General features: G+C 43.8%; 1 protein-coding gene across 8 annotated transcripts in view; it reads left to right on the top strand.

Annotated features, from left to right (window-relative positions):
• HDAC4 (histone deacetylase 4) overlaps positions 1-19278 on the top strand; it is a 439923-nt gene that overhangs the window by 342599 nt on the left and 78046 nt on the right. For 6 of the 8 annotated variants that reach the window (XM_054043726.1, XM_054043721.1, XM_054043723.1 and 3 more), the window contains 3 exons: positions 5036-5274; positions 11359-11595; positions 19035-19221. In XM_054043726.1, the coding sequence (XP_053899701.1) occupies positions 5036-5274; positions 11359-11595; positions 19035-19221 (663 nt within the window). The remainder of the gene's footprint in view (positions 1-5035; positions 5275-11358; positions 11596-19034; positions 19222-19278) is intronic. The other 2 variants (XM_054043725.1, XM_054043724.1) reach the window with 1 other exon arrangement.

The following is a 19278-nucleotide window of genomic DNA, read 5'->3' as shown; positions in this document are numbered from 1 at the left end:
CGGGACCTCCTGCAGCTTACGGCACCGTTTTCGCCCCCAAGGAGGGAAGAACCTCCGGTTCCAGTGGACCCACCTCACTCCCCGGAGCAGTCAAGAGGGAAGCCAGCTATGATGTCCAAGCTCCCCCCTCTCCATGTCCCTCAGCACTGGCCCACTCAGACACAGAGCCTACCTGCTCCTCGAGCTCTCGACTCTTGAGGTACCGAGGCTTGGCACCTCTGTGGTCTTCAGTCTCGGAGACCTCGGAGTCAGAGTCCGACTCCTATCGCTCCAGGAGAAGTAGGAGCTGTAGATCGAGGTTTGGGAGAGACAGGAGGGAGCCCCAGGCGTGGCCTCCGCAGTGGCAGAATCCACCATAGTGGCCCTTCTGGGCCCCCTGGGCCTTTCAGCAAGGCCAGGGAGGGACCCAATGTCACCGTTCCACGGTGTCTTCTGTAGCCTCAGCCACCTTCATCCCACCATTAGCTACGCAGCTTCCCTCGGCGCCTGCCCACACATCAACGCCTCTGACAGTGGTACCAGATTCGGCACCAACCTCGGCACTGCTGACACGCCAGATTTCCATGCCAGCACCATTGTCGAAGTTAACTATGGCGCAGGCACCGATGATGGCGACGGGGCCACCGTCTTTGTCAGCGCAGACAAGGGGATCGGCACCGACTCCATCGACGGTTCCTCCCATCATAGTGTTGGCGGCGCCAACACTGGGTTCGGCGTCTGCAGCCCCGGCACCATCGAGTGCACCATTGGCACCGACGCGATATATTGATCCCTGAACGCACGCCCGTTGACTCCAGAACTCCACCAGGGCGAGCAGCGGTAGCGGAGTCGACGGGGGAGCCGCGGCCGTCGATCCCGCGCTGTGAGGACGGGAGGTAAGTCGAAATAAGATACGTCGACTTCAGCTATGCTATTCCCGTAGCTGAAGTTGCGTATCTTACATCGACACCCCGCCCCCACCCCGCAGTGTAGACCAGCCGAGTGATTTGCCTAGTGCTTCGGAGGGAATCAATTTAATGAGATTTAGTAATGTATACATGTTTTATGAAGCTTAATGTACTTTTTTATGATTATCAACATCGGAACACAGAATTCTAAATTAGAATGTACTGTTGCTATATTGGTATGTCCTTGATATTCTACCCGTGTAGAACAAACAGGTGATTTTCTATTTTGGCGTTAATGTTTTCTCCTTTTCCGCATATCCTTTCCCCAGCCCCTTCTCTGTCTTGAGCAGCTCAGCAGGAGGTTTTGGTTCTAAGTGCTTGGCAATTCTTTTTCCCAGGCAGGTGTGTCGATTGTAACAATGGGCCTTCAATAGACCTTGCTGCTCTTGGGGCAGGCTGAGCTGTTTCCACTGATCAGCTGTCCAATCTGTTCAGTTCCCAGAATTCTGCAGGAGATAGATTCATAGATTCATAGATTCTAGGACTGGAAGGGACCTCGAGAGGTCATCGAGTCCAGTCCCCTGCTCGCATGGCAGGACCAAATACTGTCTAGACCATCCCTGATAGACATTTATCTAACCTACTCTTAAATATCTCCAGAGACGGAGATTCCACAACCTCCCTAGGCAATTTGTTCCAGTGTTTAACCACCCTGACAGTTAGGAACTTTTTCCTAATGTCCAACCTAGACCTCCCTTGCTGCAGTTTAAACCCATTGTTTCTGGTTCTATTCTTAGAGGCTAAGGTGAACAAGTTCTCTCCCTCCTCCTTATGACACCCTTTTAGATACCTGAAAACTGCTATCATGTCCCCTCTCAGTCTTCTCTTTTCCAAACTAAACAAACCCAGTTCTTTCAGCCTTCCTTCATAGGTCATGTTCTCAAGACCTTTAATCATTCTTGTTGCTCTTCTTTGGACCCTTTCCAATTTCTCCACATCTTTTTTAAAATGCGGCGCCCAGAACTGGACACAATACTCCAGCTGAGGCCTAACCAGAGCAGAGTAGAGCAGAAGAATGACTTCTCGTGTCTTGCTCACAACACACCTGTTAATGCATCCCAGAATCATGTTTGCTTTTTTTGCAACAGCATCACACTGTTGACTCATATTTAGCTTGTGGTCCACTATAACCCCTAGATCCCTTTCTGCCGTATTCCTTCCTAGACAGTCTTTTCCCATTCTGTATGTGTGAAATTGATTTTTCCTTCCTAAGTGGAGCACTTTGCATTTGTCTTTGTTAAACTTCATCCTGTTTAACTCAGACCATTTTTCCAATTTGTCCAGATCATTTTGAATTATGACCCTGTCCTCCAAAGTAGTTGCAATCCCTCCCAGTTTGGTATCATCCGCAAACTTAATAAGCGTACTTTCTATGCCAATATCTAAGCTGGCAGCTGGTTACTTCTGGCAGCAGGCAGTGCTCCACCCTTGCTCCGAACACCATCTGCTACAGAGTAGGAGGAAAGGGAACCCTCTCATTTCTCCCTCCAGAGTTCCTTAACTTTGCTGCAGTTTGGACTCAAGGCATTTTTAATCAATTGGCTCCAATTTTTGCTGGATTTTAGTTTTGTTCAGTTTTTCTGAAGTGCTGCTATGACTCTCTTCTTTGCTGGTGGCCTGACTACCATTCAAAAATGACCCATCATCTTGGCTAGAAGAAAAGTCTGTCCTGTGCTCTACCAGAGTATAGCGAAATAAATTGTTCCCCTTTGGAACTGGGGGAAAGTCTCCAATGTGGTGGACAGGGTTTTCTTTGAAGCTGTTAGATCTCCCCCCTTCTCCCAGCCACACTCTTCCTCTCCCCTCCACAGCAACAAAGAGGTCACCAAAGATCACAGCATTCCTTCTCAGCCATTGTTCAGGAGCAGCACCGCAATACCCAGCAAGCCAAAACTGAGTTTGCAAAAGCTTCCAAAGCCCCTTTCAGACTGGCTGCCAGGCCTGCTGTGTCTGCACATGACTCTAAGACTATGCTCCCTGCAATCCCTTCCAGGTAGCAGAAGGAGCAGAATCCCTCTGAGTCATTAGGGGGATCACGTTCTTCTCTCCGCACAGGCAAGCGGACCCAGAAGCATCAGTTGGTGCCAGAGGCAGCAGCCTGCTCTGTGTTGGTCACTGGCAGTGCAGGACACCAGTGCCTGTTAGATTTCGAGTGGGATTTACAGTGTAGTGTTTTCCTTATAAAGTCCTACATAGCCTGTGACTTACCCAACTTAAGCGCCTCTGTCCCCATGCCATACTGCTGCAGCTCTCATCGGCATGACTTTTTAAGCCTGGATCGTCCTTGATTTAAAACAGTGGTTTTCAACCTTTTTCCATTTGCGGACCCCTAAAAACTTCTGAATGGAGGTTTGAATCCTCCTGAAAATCTTAGAAGGGGGACCACTCGTTGAAACCACTGATCTAAAAGACAAAGGGAGTTAGCAGTAGAGTGTTCTCCAGTGAGGCCCTCTGCTGAGTCTGGGAGTGAGAGATCGGTGAGGGAGAGGAGTGAAGAAGAGGCCAGAGCAAGCAGTAAGCACAGGGGAAAGAGTGAAGGATGGGCTGATGGAGTCCAGGCACTGTGATGATGTACTATGTTAAGGGCATTCTTTGTGCCCCTAGGAGCTGTGTCTACATTTTTCTACTGCCCATGCTCAGTATTCAGTTTTCAAATGGTTATGTTGGTATTGCATCAAAAGCAGCAGCATTTAAAATAAAGCAAAACAAAGGCATTGGTCCTCTGTTCAGACTGTTTATTTCAAGTTTTATACTTAGGCTGTTTTTGATGTAGTTTTTTAACAAGTGTCCTTAGATATTTTACAGTATAAATGTGTGTATATTCTTCCCTTCTCATAAGAAAATAACTGAAAGAATTTTGCTAATATCTTCCAAAAACATTCCCGGTTGGGCAAAAACCAAGTGTGAACGTTTCCACACAAAAAGGTGACTATTTCATGAAGGTGTGTATGAATACATGGCATGACAATGGAAATCCCTGTACATGTTTAGCCATGCCAGCCTGCCCCATAGTAATTCACTTTTTTGTCCTAACTGCAGTAATGGTACTAGATTTTTATAGTTCTCATATTCTTGAAATGCTTCAGGGGAATGATTTAGCAACTGTAAGTCCATAAGTAATGCAGAATAGCATGAAGCTGTCCAAAATGCTGATGAATTCAAAGATTTTTATATAACCTTAAATAATATTTACCAGGAAATCCTGGCATTAATTTCAACAGCACTATTACCGCTAAATATTAGTTTAAACTAAAAACTATAAATACGTATTTTAAACATCTTCCCCACCTCCTAAAATATACAGTGGTCAATCTTAAAATTTTTGCCTTAGTTAACTGTATAATGTTAATTCAATATTCACTGCATTCCATGTTCCAAGTATACAAAATACTGAGGTGACCATATTTATTTATCAGAGGCAGAATTGGCTAGATTGACAGGGCACATTGTATTTAATGCTCCTGGAAAGTGCTGGGTTTACCATACCGGAAGTTGTCATCTCCAGTTTATTCTATAGAGTAGGTACAGCACAGCAGTGGCAATGCAAGCTTCCCCAGTGTGTGTAACCCTGATCTGGGGTGAGAAGGTAGTTCCATCTCTATGCCTCTTCTATCCCTAGTGTTTCTACTCAGAGGGCCCAAAAGAGTGAGGATACCAGTTGTGATGTATTGTGATGACAGTTTTTCACTTGGAACTAAGCTTAAAACTGTCGTTTCACATAGTTCAGCTATCAGATTTTAACTCCTTGTAGATTCCAGCAACATGATCTTAACCCAAACAGCGATCTAGAGATAAAAGACTTCAGATCTCACTGTTAATTCCCAGACCTGCTATAAATTCCCTGGAAGCGCTAAAATGTATACATATATCACAGGAGTATTTCAAACATTCTTTTTTCTAATGGTAACTGTTTACTTTCTCTTCTTGTTTACTTTTTAAGGGATGATACTTCAGCTGCAAATATGACAAGGTGGTTGGTTTTAACAATATGTCTATTATTGTCACCATTGGAGTACTCAATAGCCATTTTCTCCCTTCCTTTCTTCCTTTTTTCTTCTCTGCTGTTTTTTCCTCCATATTATCTTCAGACTGGTATCTTTCAGGCTTGGGGCCACTGCCCCTCCATGCACAGTCTCTGGTTGGTGCAGATCGGGTCTCCCCCTCAATACACAAACTCCGGCAACACCGCCCCCTGGGGCGCACGCAGTCTGCTCCCCTTCCCCAGAATGCCCAGGCCCTCCAGCAGTTAGTGATCCAGCAACAGCATCAACAGTTCCTGGAGAAACACAAACAGCAATTCCAGCAACAGCAACTTCACATTAACAAGGTAGTGTTACACTTGTTACATTTACACTGATTGTAAATGCTTTCTTGCTCATGCAATTTTAATGCAGCCTTTAGCTAACGTTCCTAGTTAATGGTTTCTCTCACTGTAATATGTATGGCCTCTAACAATATAATCAATTGCTTTTCATCCTTAGATCTCTTTTTCATAATTTTGTGAAATATATTGGGTTACATACGGTGGTTTATTCATATCATCATCTAGGTAAGAAATGATACCTCTGATGCAGATGCTGGGAAAGGAAGTACAATTTAAGCTACTGGTTTTCCAATCATATTTTCAAAACTCTTTATGGTGCCTTCCACATCAGCATCTTATCCAGTTTTAGAGAGGAGAGCATACAATGCTCTCAAGGAATGTAGGGGGAAATGGATATATTGTACATATATTTTGCTTGAAGGAGGAGAAAGAGTGTAGTGTAAAGCGGTGTAATAAAATAAAAGTAAAGTAAAAGAGTCCATTGATGATAAACTAAAAATTAATTGGGGAAGGGGTGTTTCTACTCAAGAGGATGTTCAGATTTATTTAAAGTTTGCTCACCAGGATAATCTTCTGAGAGAGAGTAATGGGACAGAGCACTTGAATGGGAGCCAGGAATTCCTGACTTCCATTCCCAGCTCCAATGCCAGCACCCCCCACCCCCCGCCTATGCCATTGGACACATCATTTTATCTTCTCTGCCTCCATTTCCCCATCTGAAAATGGGGACTTCTCCTAGCCCAAAGAGGCTTTGTGAGTATTAATTAGTTAATAGTTATAAAGTGCTTTGAAGCTGGAAAGTGCAATCTGTGTTTTAAGTATTATCGCACTTTCCATGAAGCACCTGGAGAACAGCAGATAAGTATACCTGTGTTGTACAAAGCTGTTCATCAGTACACAAATATTGCATTCGCTTTGCAGGTCAAATAGATTATGGTGTAGAGATAGATTATCTGTAGCAAAGAAGAGGTTATTTCAACTTGTTGTGCAGGTATGTTTCTTCAAAGACAAAATGGTTTGCATAAGTGAGGATAGAATCTGAATTTAAAACTTGTCCTTTAAACACATGGGGGAAGATCGCAGCTGGTGTAACTGGAGCTATGGCAGTTTACCCCAGCTGCTAATCTGCCCCACTTCTTTGGAAGGTAAAGTCAGCTGTTAGTCATTACAATAAAAAGAAAGCTGCTCCGACTGGGGGATAGATCAGAAATGTTTAATTCTTTTTAGTTCTGTTCTAATCAGCATACTTGTACTAGTATTAAAAAAAAAAAAAAAAAAAAAAAAAAAAAAATTCTCAAGGAGCCCCAGTTGTGGTTTCTTAAAAAATCCCCCCACACTGACAGATTCTGAAAGAAAACTCAGACTGCCAGTTTGCTTTTCAGAGTGCTGTGGTTCCATTTCGGGTGGACATTTCTCCAAATATTTTCACTGTTCCAGTTATATGAGAAAATATAACTACTAGAAGCTGGATTAGCCTGCTTGAGTGGTGGCCCATATAAAATCTTTCCAGTAAAAGAGAGAGTCACAATTTAAAGAAAGAAAAGCCCCCGAACACTTTGTTTATAGAATAAAGCTAAGTTGGGATGATTACACAAGCTACTGACGTCAATCTTGTACTTCTGGATATTTGCCACTACGCTATGCATGTGCCAGCCCTGGACTTCATTCAGGCCAGCATACTGATGTGGTGTGGAGCTGCTGTTGCTATGGAGATTTCCCTTACCTCACTCTAAACATGCTTTGTGTAGTGAAGTTCAAAATCAGGATTGCTGGAAGCAGGCAGTAGGTTCAGTTTCTTTGTTAGTAAGTAAATTGCACTTCAGTGGCTTGTTTGTTTAGTTTTTTAAGACTTCCCTTGCCAAAACTTGTAAGTGTCCAAAGACTTCACTGTGACGTACCTACTGAACTCATTGAGGCTTTCATTTAGACCTCCCAGGAGTTTGAAGTGTGTGTGTGATATTGTGCAGACTGATGCCTCTTTCAGTAGCCTGAACTCAGACCTAGTTAAAATTGTGATGTGTCATGTCCATGGAAAAAGGGGGAGGGGAAAAAATAGCTGAATGAGGACAATTTCCATTTGTTTTACTTGTTAAAATAATGAGTTAAAATGCTTTAACATATTGTGCGTGTGGCAGTTTTATCCCTGGGATAACATCCAAATGCGTACATGGAAAAATTATTCTCAGAACGTTCAGATATTTTAGGGTCCTTCTGTGTAGCGTAGCAGCATAACTAAAAATCACGTAATGGATTATTGTCTTTTAATCATAGGCAGGACTCATGGAACTCTGTTTTCAGTTGCTTGTGGTTTTGCCAAACTTTTACCATTTGCTTTTAAATTTTCCATGTCAGATGTCTGCCTCAGGATGAATTTTTTGGAAAATTTCTGCCAAAATAGTTCAAACTTTTCTGAGAACAAGGCTGGGGGGAAAAACATGTGTTGCCGATGTTAAAAGAAAATGTTGCCAGAATTTTTTAAAATTTCTAGTCCTCCCCATTCTTTGGAGCAGGGACTTGAAATTTGAATGCAAGGTGGCTTCTGTGCACGGACGTGCCTTTTGCCATCCCTAGAGTTTAGTTGCTCAAATCTCCAAAGTTTCAGTCCTCACAGAATGAGTTCTCACAGCTCCTAGTGATGACCGGCCTATGCATGTGCCATCCCAGCTGAGGACATGCCATCCCTCACAGCTCCTAGCGCTGACTGAACATGTACTATCCCCACAGAGCAGCTGAGCATGCACCATCTCCTCACAGCTCCTACATATGGTGAAGCAATGCTTTCGTCTGCCCCACAGAATGACTGTGAATGCTTCATTCTAGAGATACAGGGGCAAAACCATGCTCTCCCTGTAATGACTGCTCAGAACCAGGGTGGTGCTGAGCGCTGGAACTGAGAGCCTGTCTCTGCTGTGATGGGCTGGGGAAAGGGAAAAGAATAGCTTAAGGCAAGAAGTCTGGTGAGACTGGGCCTGAAGGGGTGTCAGGGAGAAAGTAGACTTGCTGGATAAGGAGTTGGAGACTGATTGGGCGAGAAATCTGTAAACAGCTGATGAGACACACAAGGGCAGAGGATGGACTAGGAGCCTGTTGGGACAGGAAAACACTGAGCTCGAATGAGGAGCTGTGAGGAGACTGTGACTGGCTAGACAAAGAGACTAGGACTAGAAACCAGTGTGCAGGGGAAGGCAAACATATCTGACAAGGAGCTCGTGGTGTGTGGGAGAACTGGAATGGTCTCATCAAAGAGACTAGGACAAGGAGCCAGGGAAGGGGTTGACTGGGATAAGGAGTGGGTAGGCTTGGTGCATGGAGCTGATATGGGATGGGTGGGGGAGACCGTTCAGACAAGAAGCCCGGAGGAAGGATCTAGGATTGGCCAGGCATGGAGACTGGAACTAGGTTGAGAAGCAGGTGGGGTGGAAACTTGGTCTGGGTGGGCAAGGAAAGTGGGACTGGGAGAAAGAGCCAGGGGTGGGAAAGAGACAGAATTGGGATAAGGGCTAGCTGGGAGGGAGATGGGCAGAAGAATCTGTACCCACTAGAGCTCACTCCCTTCCAGAGCCTAGAATGGAACCCAGGATTCCTTAATCTTACTATTCCTTCACCATCAGCAAATATCTGAAGCCCACTGGCAAATTGCCTTACATTAAAAGAACATTAAGGTTGCAAAGTCAAGCATTCAGAAGGTAGGAAATGCCAGAAATAAAGTTCACTGTGCAATTTTAATTCACCCACCTTATGCATATGCTACCCTTGAAAGAATTCTGTGCCAAAAAATTAAAAATTTTGCACACAGTATTTAAAAATTCTGCATATTTTATTTGTCAAAATAAGACAATATAATCACACCATTTTCAATTATTTGCTGATGAGTATTTTGAAATAAATTACCAAAATAATTGAAAATGGTATGATTATATTTTTATGGTGTTACTGTGCTATTTTGAACAAATAAAATATGCAGAATTTAAATTTTTTTAATTTTTTGGTGCAGAATTCCCTCAAGTACCAGGGTTCTGTGTGGCGCAATCTGGGTGCGGGCAGCTTGGTGGGGAGTCTTGGTATGGGGAGGGGGGAAATTGGATGCACAGGGACTCGGTGGGGGAGTTCAGGTGAAGGTGATTAGGGCTCGGTGGGGGTGGATGGGAGCTGGGGGAGTGGGGCTTGGTGGGTCAGGGTGCAGATGGTTGGGGCTCAGTGGGGTTCTGAGTGTGGGGGGCTCCCAATGCAGGAGGTGAGAGTCAGTGGGGTGAAGGTTCAGAGGGCTTGGTAGAGGGGTTCTGGATGCAGGGGGCTCCTGATGCGGGGTGTTTGGTTGGAGGGTTCCAGGTGTGGGGAGGGGTCACTGTACAGGGAGCTGCTCCCCCTGTTCACCCAACCCCTGTGCATCTGGGCCTCCCCCTCTGAGCATCACCCCCCCCCCCACTCGGAACCCTCATCCCATCGAGCCTCAACTCCTGCGCCCAGACCTCCAAAGTTCCCATCTGCATAATAGGGATAATACCCCACCCCCCCATCACCTCAAGGGGGAGGAGCTCTCCTGCTGACATAGCTCTGTGTACATGAATGCTTATGACGGTGTAACTCATGTTGCTTAGGGCGGGTGGAATATTCACGCCACTGAGTGACCTACGTTTTGCCAGCATAGGCTGTAGTGTAGACATAACCTTAGATTGGGTTAACTACACCGCTAGAGGTGTGGATTTTTTACATTCCTGAGAAAAGTAGCTCTGTCAGTGTAAATTTCCAGTGTAGACCAGCACTAAGACTTGACCTAATAGGCTACAACCCTCGTCTAAAGCAGACTTCAAGGGTGAGAAACTTTCTGCAGAGTTTGTTGGTTTTCAGTCAATCCAGGATCCATTCCTTCATGAATCACCGCTCTCTGCCAATAGCATCCTCAGCGAAATGGTTTTCTCCTTGCACCCCTTGATATATCCAGTAGACCTTTGAAATGCATTCCTGTTGGTTGTGCCTGGTGTACTGCCACCATATTGTGCTCACACTTCTCACCCACCCCCATCAACTTGTTTTCCCTATTGACTTTGCATGCCAATATAGCTCCCATTGTTTTTGTCTCACAATGCTTAATCTGCCTACATAGAGATAACTACTTTACCTATGGACTGGAAGAAACCTGTTTCTCCCTTTGTTTGGTTACAGACTTTAAAGCCTTATCATTATTATTATTAATTAATTAATATGTATATATAATTCCTCATGTAGTGTTAGTACATAAACATCACAGTGATATTAGTGACTCGTGTGTCACCAGCTTCCATTTGATACCTCAGATGATATACTTTATAGATAGATTCTGTGACAGCAATGTGTTGGGTGTAGTGAGTTTGTCAGGAGCAGTAGGAGTTGCTGACAGAACAGGAAACCCTTTGCCAGTTGGTACGGAGGGGCTCTTGGGGTCACAGTCACTTGGACTCCCAAACACTTGGGATTTGAGGTTGCAAAGTGAGTGTGACCGCTGGAGGAAACAAGCTTACTAGTAGCACTTGACTAAGTGCAGGGCAGCATGAATCTTGGTGTTTATTTTTGTAGTTGTGGTACAAATCACCAAGCGCAACTTTTCTCTCCCATAGCAACTAAAATACTCGACTTCAGCTTCATTGGGAACCAGGAGGAAGGCATCTGATTTTGTAAGATGCAATTTATGGGTATGTCAGAAAGAGGCTTGGCAAACAGGAAACCCAGACGAGAACAAATCTGTCACTCGTTTGCTTCTGGGTTTTTACTGCCAAATGGTTGTTTCCTTGCAGACGTTGAATGAAGTGGAGCAGACCTGCAAAGCATACAGGCTTTAGGGGATTCCAATTTCATGAGAGAAAAATCAAACAACAAAATAAGAGGATCATTGTTACTTAGGACATGTTTCCCTGATAAGAGATGAATAGGCTAACCCAGTCTCTTTCTCTTTACTATAATTATCCTTTTGTTTTGGAGCTAGTTTGTAAGAAATGCTAAGTCACTTTTTATTTTGCTTTCATTAAGTTGATTCTTTAGTTGAGAGCACAGTCAGCTTTAACTCTGATGTGTTACACTTTATTTATCAGTTAACCTCTGGGATGTTTTCAGATGATACCAAAACCGAATGAGCCAGCCCGCCAGCATGAAAGCCACCCTGAGGAGACGGAAGAGGAGTTACGAGAACACCAAGCACTTTTGGAGGAGCCATACAGTGACCGAGTCTCAAGCCAAAAGGAGGTGCAGGTGAAGCAAGAGCCCATTGAGAGTGATGAAGAAGAAACAGAACCACCACCGGAACTAGAGCCAGGGCAGAGGCAAGCTGAACAGGAGCTGCTATTCCGTCAGGTAAGGTACAACAGAGTGACAATGTGCATACAAAGTGGTCTCTTGAAGTATGATGGAAGCAGACTGGCATTGTACTGTTGGTAAGCTTCTGCTGCCACCGTCTGCTCTGTACCTGTTTTGTGGCTATGTAAAGGTGAGGTATTTGAGATAAGTTCGCAGAGATAGTAATACAGATTAATATCAGTAATAATGAAATAGCTAGAAGGGCAGTGTATGCTAGCATAGCTACGCATGGCATTTCAATGAGAGACATATAGACTATCTTCCTTTTGGTGGAGGCAGAAGTAGTGCTGAGCTGCTGCTTTTTTAAATATTTGCCATCATGCCAAAATGGCCCCAGTAATGTGAAGGGCACAACTGCCTGGGAAAACCCCACAGCACAGAGAGCTGCATGCTGGACGCAGCAGAGAGGCTGCCAGATCCCCTTCGAAGTGAGACAGAGCAGCAGTGGGCAGAGGACTGAAGCCCTGGCGGTACCATACGATGGTCTGAGTCACTTTGAGGACTAAGCCAACTGCTTGCTGGGTAGCAGTGTTACCATCATTTTGCTGTACACGCTGTAACTTGGTACTGTGTTCAGTGATATGCTTCAAATTATAACAGTAAAAGCTGTGTTATCCGGCACTTTATCAACCAGAAAGCTCTATTAACCAGCATTTCTGATATCTCCCAATACAAATCTTCAATCTAGTAACTGGGACTAGTATACTGCCCCGCACATTCTGCAATTGCACATTCTGCACTCTACTTTTATGCAAAAGAGGCAGAAGACAAGTAAGCAAGCTGGTATCAGGGATTTATTCAAAAAAGCAGCTTCCAGGGTGTGTCATAGGGTCATTACAGACAGATTCAGCCCAATCTCCTACCCAGTCTACATCTACAGTGATAACTGATGTTGATAATGACGACCCTGAGCACTGCAAGATCCTGAAGTGCCTTCTGAATCATCAAAAAAAGATTCAATTATGTTCAGTATAGTTTTAGTGTTAGGTGTATTTTTAGTGATCTGGGTGTATGTCATGCGCCACACATAGTGATATGTAGTGTCATAAGATAACCTACTGTATAGAAAACTTTACATGTATACACCTAAGCGCTTCAAGAAACCAACCACTCTGCAATGCAGTACAACTACTGGATTGGTGAGTACCTGTATACCATTTTATACTTTATTCATTTTAATTCTTTGAAAATTGGTATTCCATTGGTAAGCATAACACTTAGTTACCTGGAATTTTTCACTGACTGGCACCCCCATTCTCCCAACCTGCCGGATAACAAAGCTTTTACTGTACAATTATTATTGACTTTAAAGGGGCAAATATGCGTGAAGCATAGAGTATTTATAATTAGTATACATTTGTAGTCCAGGTCGATTAACTACATGAAAACACTTCTAAAATTAACTCAATCATCTAATAAGTTTAATATTCAAAGAATAATGAAGTACTTATCCTTAGAATTATAGAAATTAAATAATATATCAATAAGCATCATCATATTGTCATCTCTAAATATGGTTAGAAGATAGAAGGGCTAGGGATATCATTACACAGCTGTATATTGAACCCCATTAGAAGAGGAATAATGACAGCAGTGCGCCAATGTATGGTCCACAGAGATGACAGCACTTGAATTTTATGACTGTAGTATTACGTGCTTTGGCACAAGCAGGGGGTGAGGGGAGGCACTGCCGCAAGACAATGCAATTAGGACCTGATCCAAAGTCCATTTAAGTCAATAAGAGTTTTTTCATTGACTTCCATGGGCTTTACCTATAGCAACTGAGAGGTATGTTACAAACTGGTGAATCCCCATTGCCTGTGGAAAATAACGTTAGCTGTAATTGCAGCATAATGCAACCTTTGGAAACATTTTCATGTCCTTTGGGATTCAGCTGGAGCACAGCAATGTTCACCAAGAGACGTTTGCTGGCCAGCATACCAAGTCAACTGCAGACGTTGCATAGAGGAAGTGTGGCTGGATTGCCGGGGGAAAACGAAGCATCAGGGCAAAACTGTATATTTCTTGTAATGACTTATACACAGGGACACAGTACACATCGTTCCAGGTTTATTAGCTTGGTTGAAAGTATGCAAATTGGACCTGCATTTAGGAAGAAAGAAAATAGTGATTATTTCTAATGTCCATGCCCCTGCTTTTGCCAGTTTCAGACACTGTAGGGCAGCCTTCTACACCCCCGCCGTGCTATCAACACATGACTTGTCCACTAAAGGACAGTTTGCCAACCCTAGGAAACAAATGTCATTTCTTTAGAAAATAAAGTGGAATTCCTGCCTTATCACAGTGGATACTTGCCTCTTGAGTCTCCAGTGTAGTGTGACTGGTTTGCACCATTCTGACAGCACAGAACAATCTTAAAGCTCAGGCATCTGGCTGCTGGAGGATTTCTTCTAATTGAAGGAATCTTCAGGTGATATTTGTGCTAAAACTGCTCCTATGCTACCTCCCCTCCATGCAGCCAGCACAGGCGGCAGCATAGACGTATTCCTTTGGATCCTGATCCCCAGCTGCAGGAGCAGCCCTGAGTGTTAAGGAGAGCAGCCTTCACTCCACAGGATGCTCATTGCATGCAATACAATTAGGATACATAAATTAATATAGAGTCGTTTGCACTGGGATCTGTATGCCCTTGGTAGGACAGGTCCGTGGATTAAAGATGAAGGAAACAAGTGCCTGACTGTATCTAATCTGTACCTAGAAAGTCAAGAAAACAGAAAAATACTTAATACTGTTAGGAAAAGATCCTGAGATGCCTTCATTAAATAGATCAGCCTTGTAAATAGTGAATAATACAGGCAAATAAACTGTGACTTCTGCACAGGAATACCTAGAATTCCAAAGGTGACTGTTAAACAGCGTTCATTTACTTGTTTGGAATCATGTTAGGCCTTGAACGTATACAGAGTAGGTATTTCATAAGCCCATGCTCGAGACCTTGGACATCTCTGCCAAGGGTCACTTGTCATAATTCTGCTTCTCTGTGTCCTTTGCTAATATAACTGGTCAGATTCTCAGTTGGTGAGAATTGGTGTAGCTCCATTGAAGTCAGTGATTCTATGCCGCTTTATACCAGTTGAGGCTCTGGTCCTGTCTTTTCTGCTGCAATATGGTAACCTTTGTTATAAATCACTGATTTTTATCAGGAGGCTGTGTGTGTTTCTGGCATTGTTTAGTTCTAGTTTGGTTTTTAAAGATAGAATATATGCTCTTTTGCCTCCTAACTCCAGAAATGTGTCTTATGGTCCAGCCCACAGAAAAAGCCATGATCTGTGAAAATAACAGTAACTTCTCAGTGTGTCACCATACTAGGGCAGAAAAAAAACCCATATTCATATATTAATAAACATTGCATAAAGTGGATAGGAGTGGAAAACTTGTGCAAGGTGCATGCAGGATGGTCCTCCTGACCTGCATTGCTGTTTAAGTATGTTTGTGTATGTAGATAGATGGCCACACTCCAGGTTTTATGGTTCTAAAAGCATCCAGTAATAGAATACCCACTAACAGTAGGTGTGGTGTGGAGAAGCAGTCACTTAGTGCTCTCTAAAATGGAGCTAAATGCTGTGAAAGCTCAGTTGAAAGTGTTGTTAAAGTTCACCTCACCTTGGTTTTGAATCTGTATTAGCTATTCAAAATATAGTGCACGTTTGTAGTTGTGGGCCTCTTTTATTCCTCCTACATAAGAGAAAAAGTGAGACTCTTAAAATAAACAAATACATCTTTGATTAGTAGATATTAGCAGGCTGAGGATTTTGTTTAAGTCAAGCTGTCAGCCCCAGATTGAAGGGGGAAGGGGCAGGGTATTTTTGGCACAGAGCCCTCGACCCTGGAATCAGCCTCCTCTGTATGACTAGCACAGCAGAAGTTTGTTGACCTTGTGGAAATGTTGCGAGACCTGTGCATTACGAATAGCAGGGAGCCAAATGAGGATCAAGTGGCTGCAACATCATTACCTTCAAATATCTCCCAAAGGCATCATGTCCTTGCAAAAGTAAAAAGGGGGAAGGTGTAGATAGATGGCCACACTCCAGGTTTTATGGTTCTAAAAGCATCCAGTTTGCAGCCATGCTTCTGTTGCCCATTATTTATTTGATTTACACAAACATGAGCCTATTGCCTGAGCATTTGGACATATTTGCATTAATAAAACTTAAGCAGCATTTAACATCATGCTGCTAACAACTGGCTGCAGCAAGAATCCTTCCCAAATTTACAGCTTCCCCCTGCCATAATAAAAATATAGACATAAGGTATTAATCTCAGACAATTACCTGAGCAACCCTAAAAAGAAAACTGTCGTCCCCTAACGCCCCTACTCTACTTGAGCTACATTGATGACATCTTCATCATCTGGACCCATGGAAAAGAAGCCCTTGAGCAATTCCACCATGATTTCAACAATTTCCATCCCACCATCAATCTCCTCCTGGACCAGTCCACACAAGAGATCCACTTCCTGGACACTACAGTGCTAATAAGCGATAGTCATATAAACACCACCCTATACCAGAAACCTACTGACCACTATACTTACCTACATGCCTCCAGCTTTCATCTAGACCACACCACACGATCCATTGTCTACAGCCAAGCTCTTAAGATACATTTGCTCCAACCTCTCAGACAGAGGCAAACACAATCAAGATCTCTATCAAGCATTCTTACAACTACAATACCCACCTGCTGAAGTGAAGAAACAGATTGACAGAGCCAGAAGAGTACCCAGAAGTCACCTACTACAGGACCGGCCCAACAAAGAAAGTAACAGAACGCCACTAGCCGTCACCTTCAGCCCCCAACTAAAACTTCTCCAGCGCATCATCAAGGATCTACAACCTATCCTGAAGGACGATCCCCCACTCTCACAGATCTTGGGAGACAGGCAGCCCCCCCAATCTGAAGCAAATACTCACCAGCAACCACACAACAAAAACACTAACCCAGGAACCCATCCTTGCAACAAACCCCGTTGCCAACTCTGTCCACATATCTATTTTGTCCACATATCATAGGACCTAATCACATCAGCCACACTATCAGAGGCTCGTTCATCTGCGTATCTACCAATGTGATATATGTCGTCATGTGCCAGCAATGCCCCTCTGCCATGTACATTGGCCAAATCGGACAGTCTGTATGCAAAAGAATAAATGGACACAAATCAGACGTCAAGAATTAGAACATTCAAAAACCAGTCGGAGAACACTTCAACCTCTCTGGTCACTCGATTACAGACCTCAAAGTCGCAATACCCCAACAAAAAAACTTCAAAAACAGACTCCAACAAGAAACTGCAGAATTGGAATTATTTGCAAACTTGACACCATTAAATTAGGCTTGAATAAAGACTGGTAGTGGCTGAGTCATTATACAAAGTAAAACCTATTTCCCCATGCTAATTTTTTTCCCCTACTGTTACTCACAATTTCTTCAAAAAGAACAGGAGTACTTGTGGCACCTTAGAGACTAACAAATTTATTAGAGCATAATGCATCCGAAGAAGTGGGCTGTAGTCCACGAAAGCTTATGCTCTAATAAATTTTAGTCTCTAAGGTGCCACAAGTACTCCGGTTCTTTTTGCGGATACAGACTAACACGGCTGCTACTCTGAAACCTGTCACACTTTCTTGTCATCTGTTGGAAATGGGCCATCCTGATTATCACTACAAATGTTTTTTTTTTCTCCTGCTGCTAATAGCCCACCTTAACTGATTACTCTCGTTATAGTTAGTATGGCAACACCCATTTTTTCATGTCCTCTGTGTATATATATCTTCCTACTGTATTTTCCACTGCATGAATCCGATGAAGTGGGTTTTAGCCCACGAAAGTTTATGCTCAAATTTGTTAGTCTCTAAAATGCCACAAGTACTCCTCGTTCTTTTTCCTAAAAAGAAAACGTCCTTCACAGTTCAGACAGAAGATGGAGCGTTTTTCTATACAGGGACACTCCGAAAAGCTAAGTGGAATTAACTAAAGATGTGAAGTTAAAATCCATTAGTTTAAAGCTTATTAACCTCCCATGTGGACACACTCATTCAGAAGTAAAATGGTCTTCGTTCACTTCATTTAATCCCCTTTGGGAACAAAGGCCAGTGTTCTGAGGTTGCACCGAGCATTCTCTCCCTCAGGTGCTTGCTGGCTGGTTCTTGCTCATATGCACAGGGTCTAACTAACAGTGGTCTCATTGGCAGCCAGTGGGCCAGATCTGGCCCTCAAAAGCGTCCACACACACCCCACGTCCCACCCCCGAGCAAACCTGCTCTGCAAAGAGGCATCCTCTGCACAGCATAATCTCATATGCTGTACGTGAACGATTACACTGCATGGAGGACACCATGTTCTACAGCATGTATTTCTGTACGTGGACTGCAGAGGTACCCCACAACTGGCATCCAATCCACAGGACTGAAAGAGTTGTCCCACCCAATGCCCTGTATGGTTGGGAAGGAATTTTTCCCCTAGGTCAGCTTGGCAGGGGTCCTGGGGTAAATTTTGTCTTCCTCTGCAGGTTTCTTGCTGGGAACATCTGAGTGTATCTTGTGTAATTGCCTGCCATTGCAAGGGCCTCAGGCACTGGTACACCTCAGTACCCCCTATTCTCCGCATGTGACACATAATAGTTTAGTCTTTTGATGTCTGTAATACTTTGGTTTAATTTCAGTTATTGGGTTTAGCGTGTGGGTGCAGGGTAGTCCGGGTGGCCTGTGGTATACAGAAGGTCACACTCACCTTAAATTCTCTATTTCTAAAGTAGACAGTCTATGCAGGGTTTTAATGTGATTTAACTTAACATCTTCAGTTAATTTGTCTTAATTGTTTCTGGTGTCCGCACGAGTATATGAGCTTGGCACGGTCTTGGTCCTGACCCTTGGATCAATATGGGAAAGCCATTTAGTGAAGGGTCCTCCATTGGGAACATTCTGCCATCAGCCCTGATCCAGTCACATGTAGGGCCTCTGGGTGATGACTCTTGTGCAGATTTTGACTATTACGCACATTCAGAAGGGGCGTGGTGGTCTTGAGTTGCAAAAACATAAATCATGGAAGGCTGCAAAGTCAGCGTGTGGGTTTGTATCCAAAAGCAAATTTGAGCTTTTTAAAAGCTGCACTTGAATAGCTCTGTAAGGGTGTGTAGACTCTGTAGTGTGAGTGAGTGTGTACTAAGTCCCTGATTCAGAGCTCATGGAATTTAATGGGACCTTTTCCACTGTTTCCTTGGGCTTTGGATCAGGCCTTCATTTTAGCACGCCTCCCTCCGTATGTATGTTTAATGTATGTGTGTGTGTTCACTGTATCTAGGAAATAAACCAAAACTCCAAACAAAATTGTTTTTAAAATTCCATGCCAACCTTTTTTTATTGTGATATTTGCATGAACCATCCCCTTATATTCCTTTCCATCCTCCCCAACAGCAAGCCCTTCTACTGGAGCAGCAACGCATTCACCAGCTGAGAAACTACCAGGCATCAATGGAGGCAGCTGGCATTCCAGTGTCTTTTGGAGGACATCGGCCTCTGTCTCGTGCACAGTCCTCACCTGCATCTGCCACCTTCCCCATGTCCGTACAGGAGCCACCAACTAAGCCGAGGTTCACAACAGGTAATATTTCAGGGCCTGGGAGGGTGATTGGATGTGGCTGAGAGTTCTGTTTGGGTA

Source organism: Malaclemys terrapin, chromosome 11, assembly GCF_027887155.1.
Source record: "Malaclemys terrapin pileata isolate rMalTer1 chromosome 11, rMalTer1.hap1, whole genome shotgun sequence".
Classification (NCBI taxonomy): domain Eukaryota; kingdom Metazoa; phylum Chordata; order Testudines; family Emydidae; genus Malaclemys; species Malaclemys terrapin.
The sequence above is the reverse complement of the archived record's forward strand: the minus strand, read 5'-3'. Positions and strand labels throughout refer to the sequence as shown.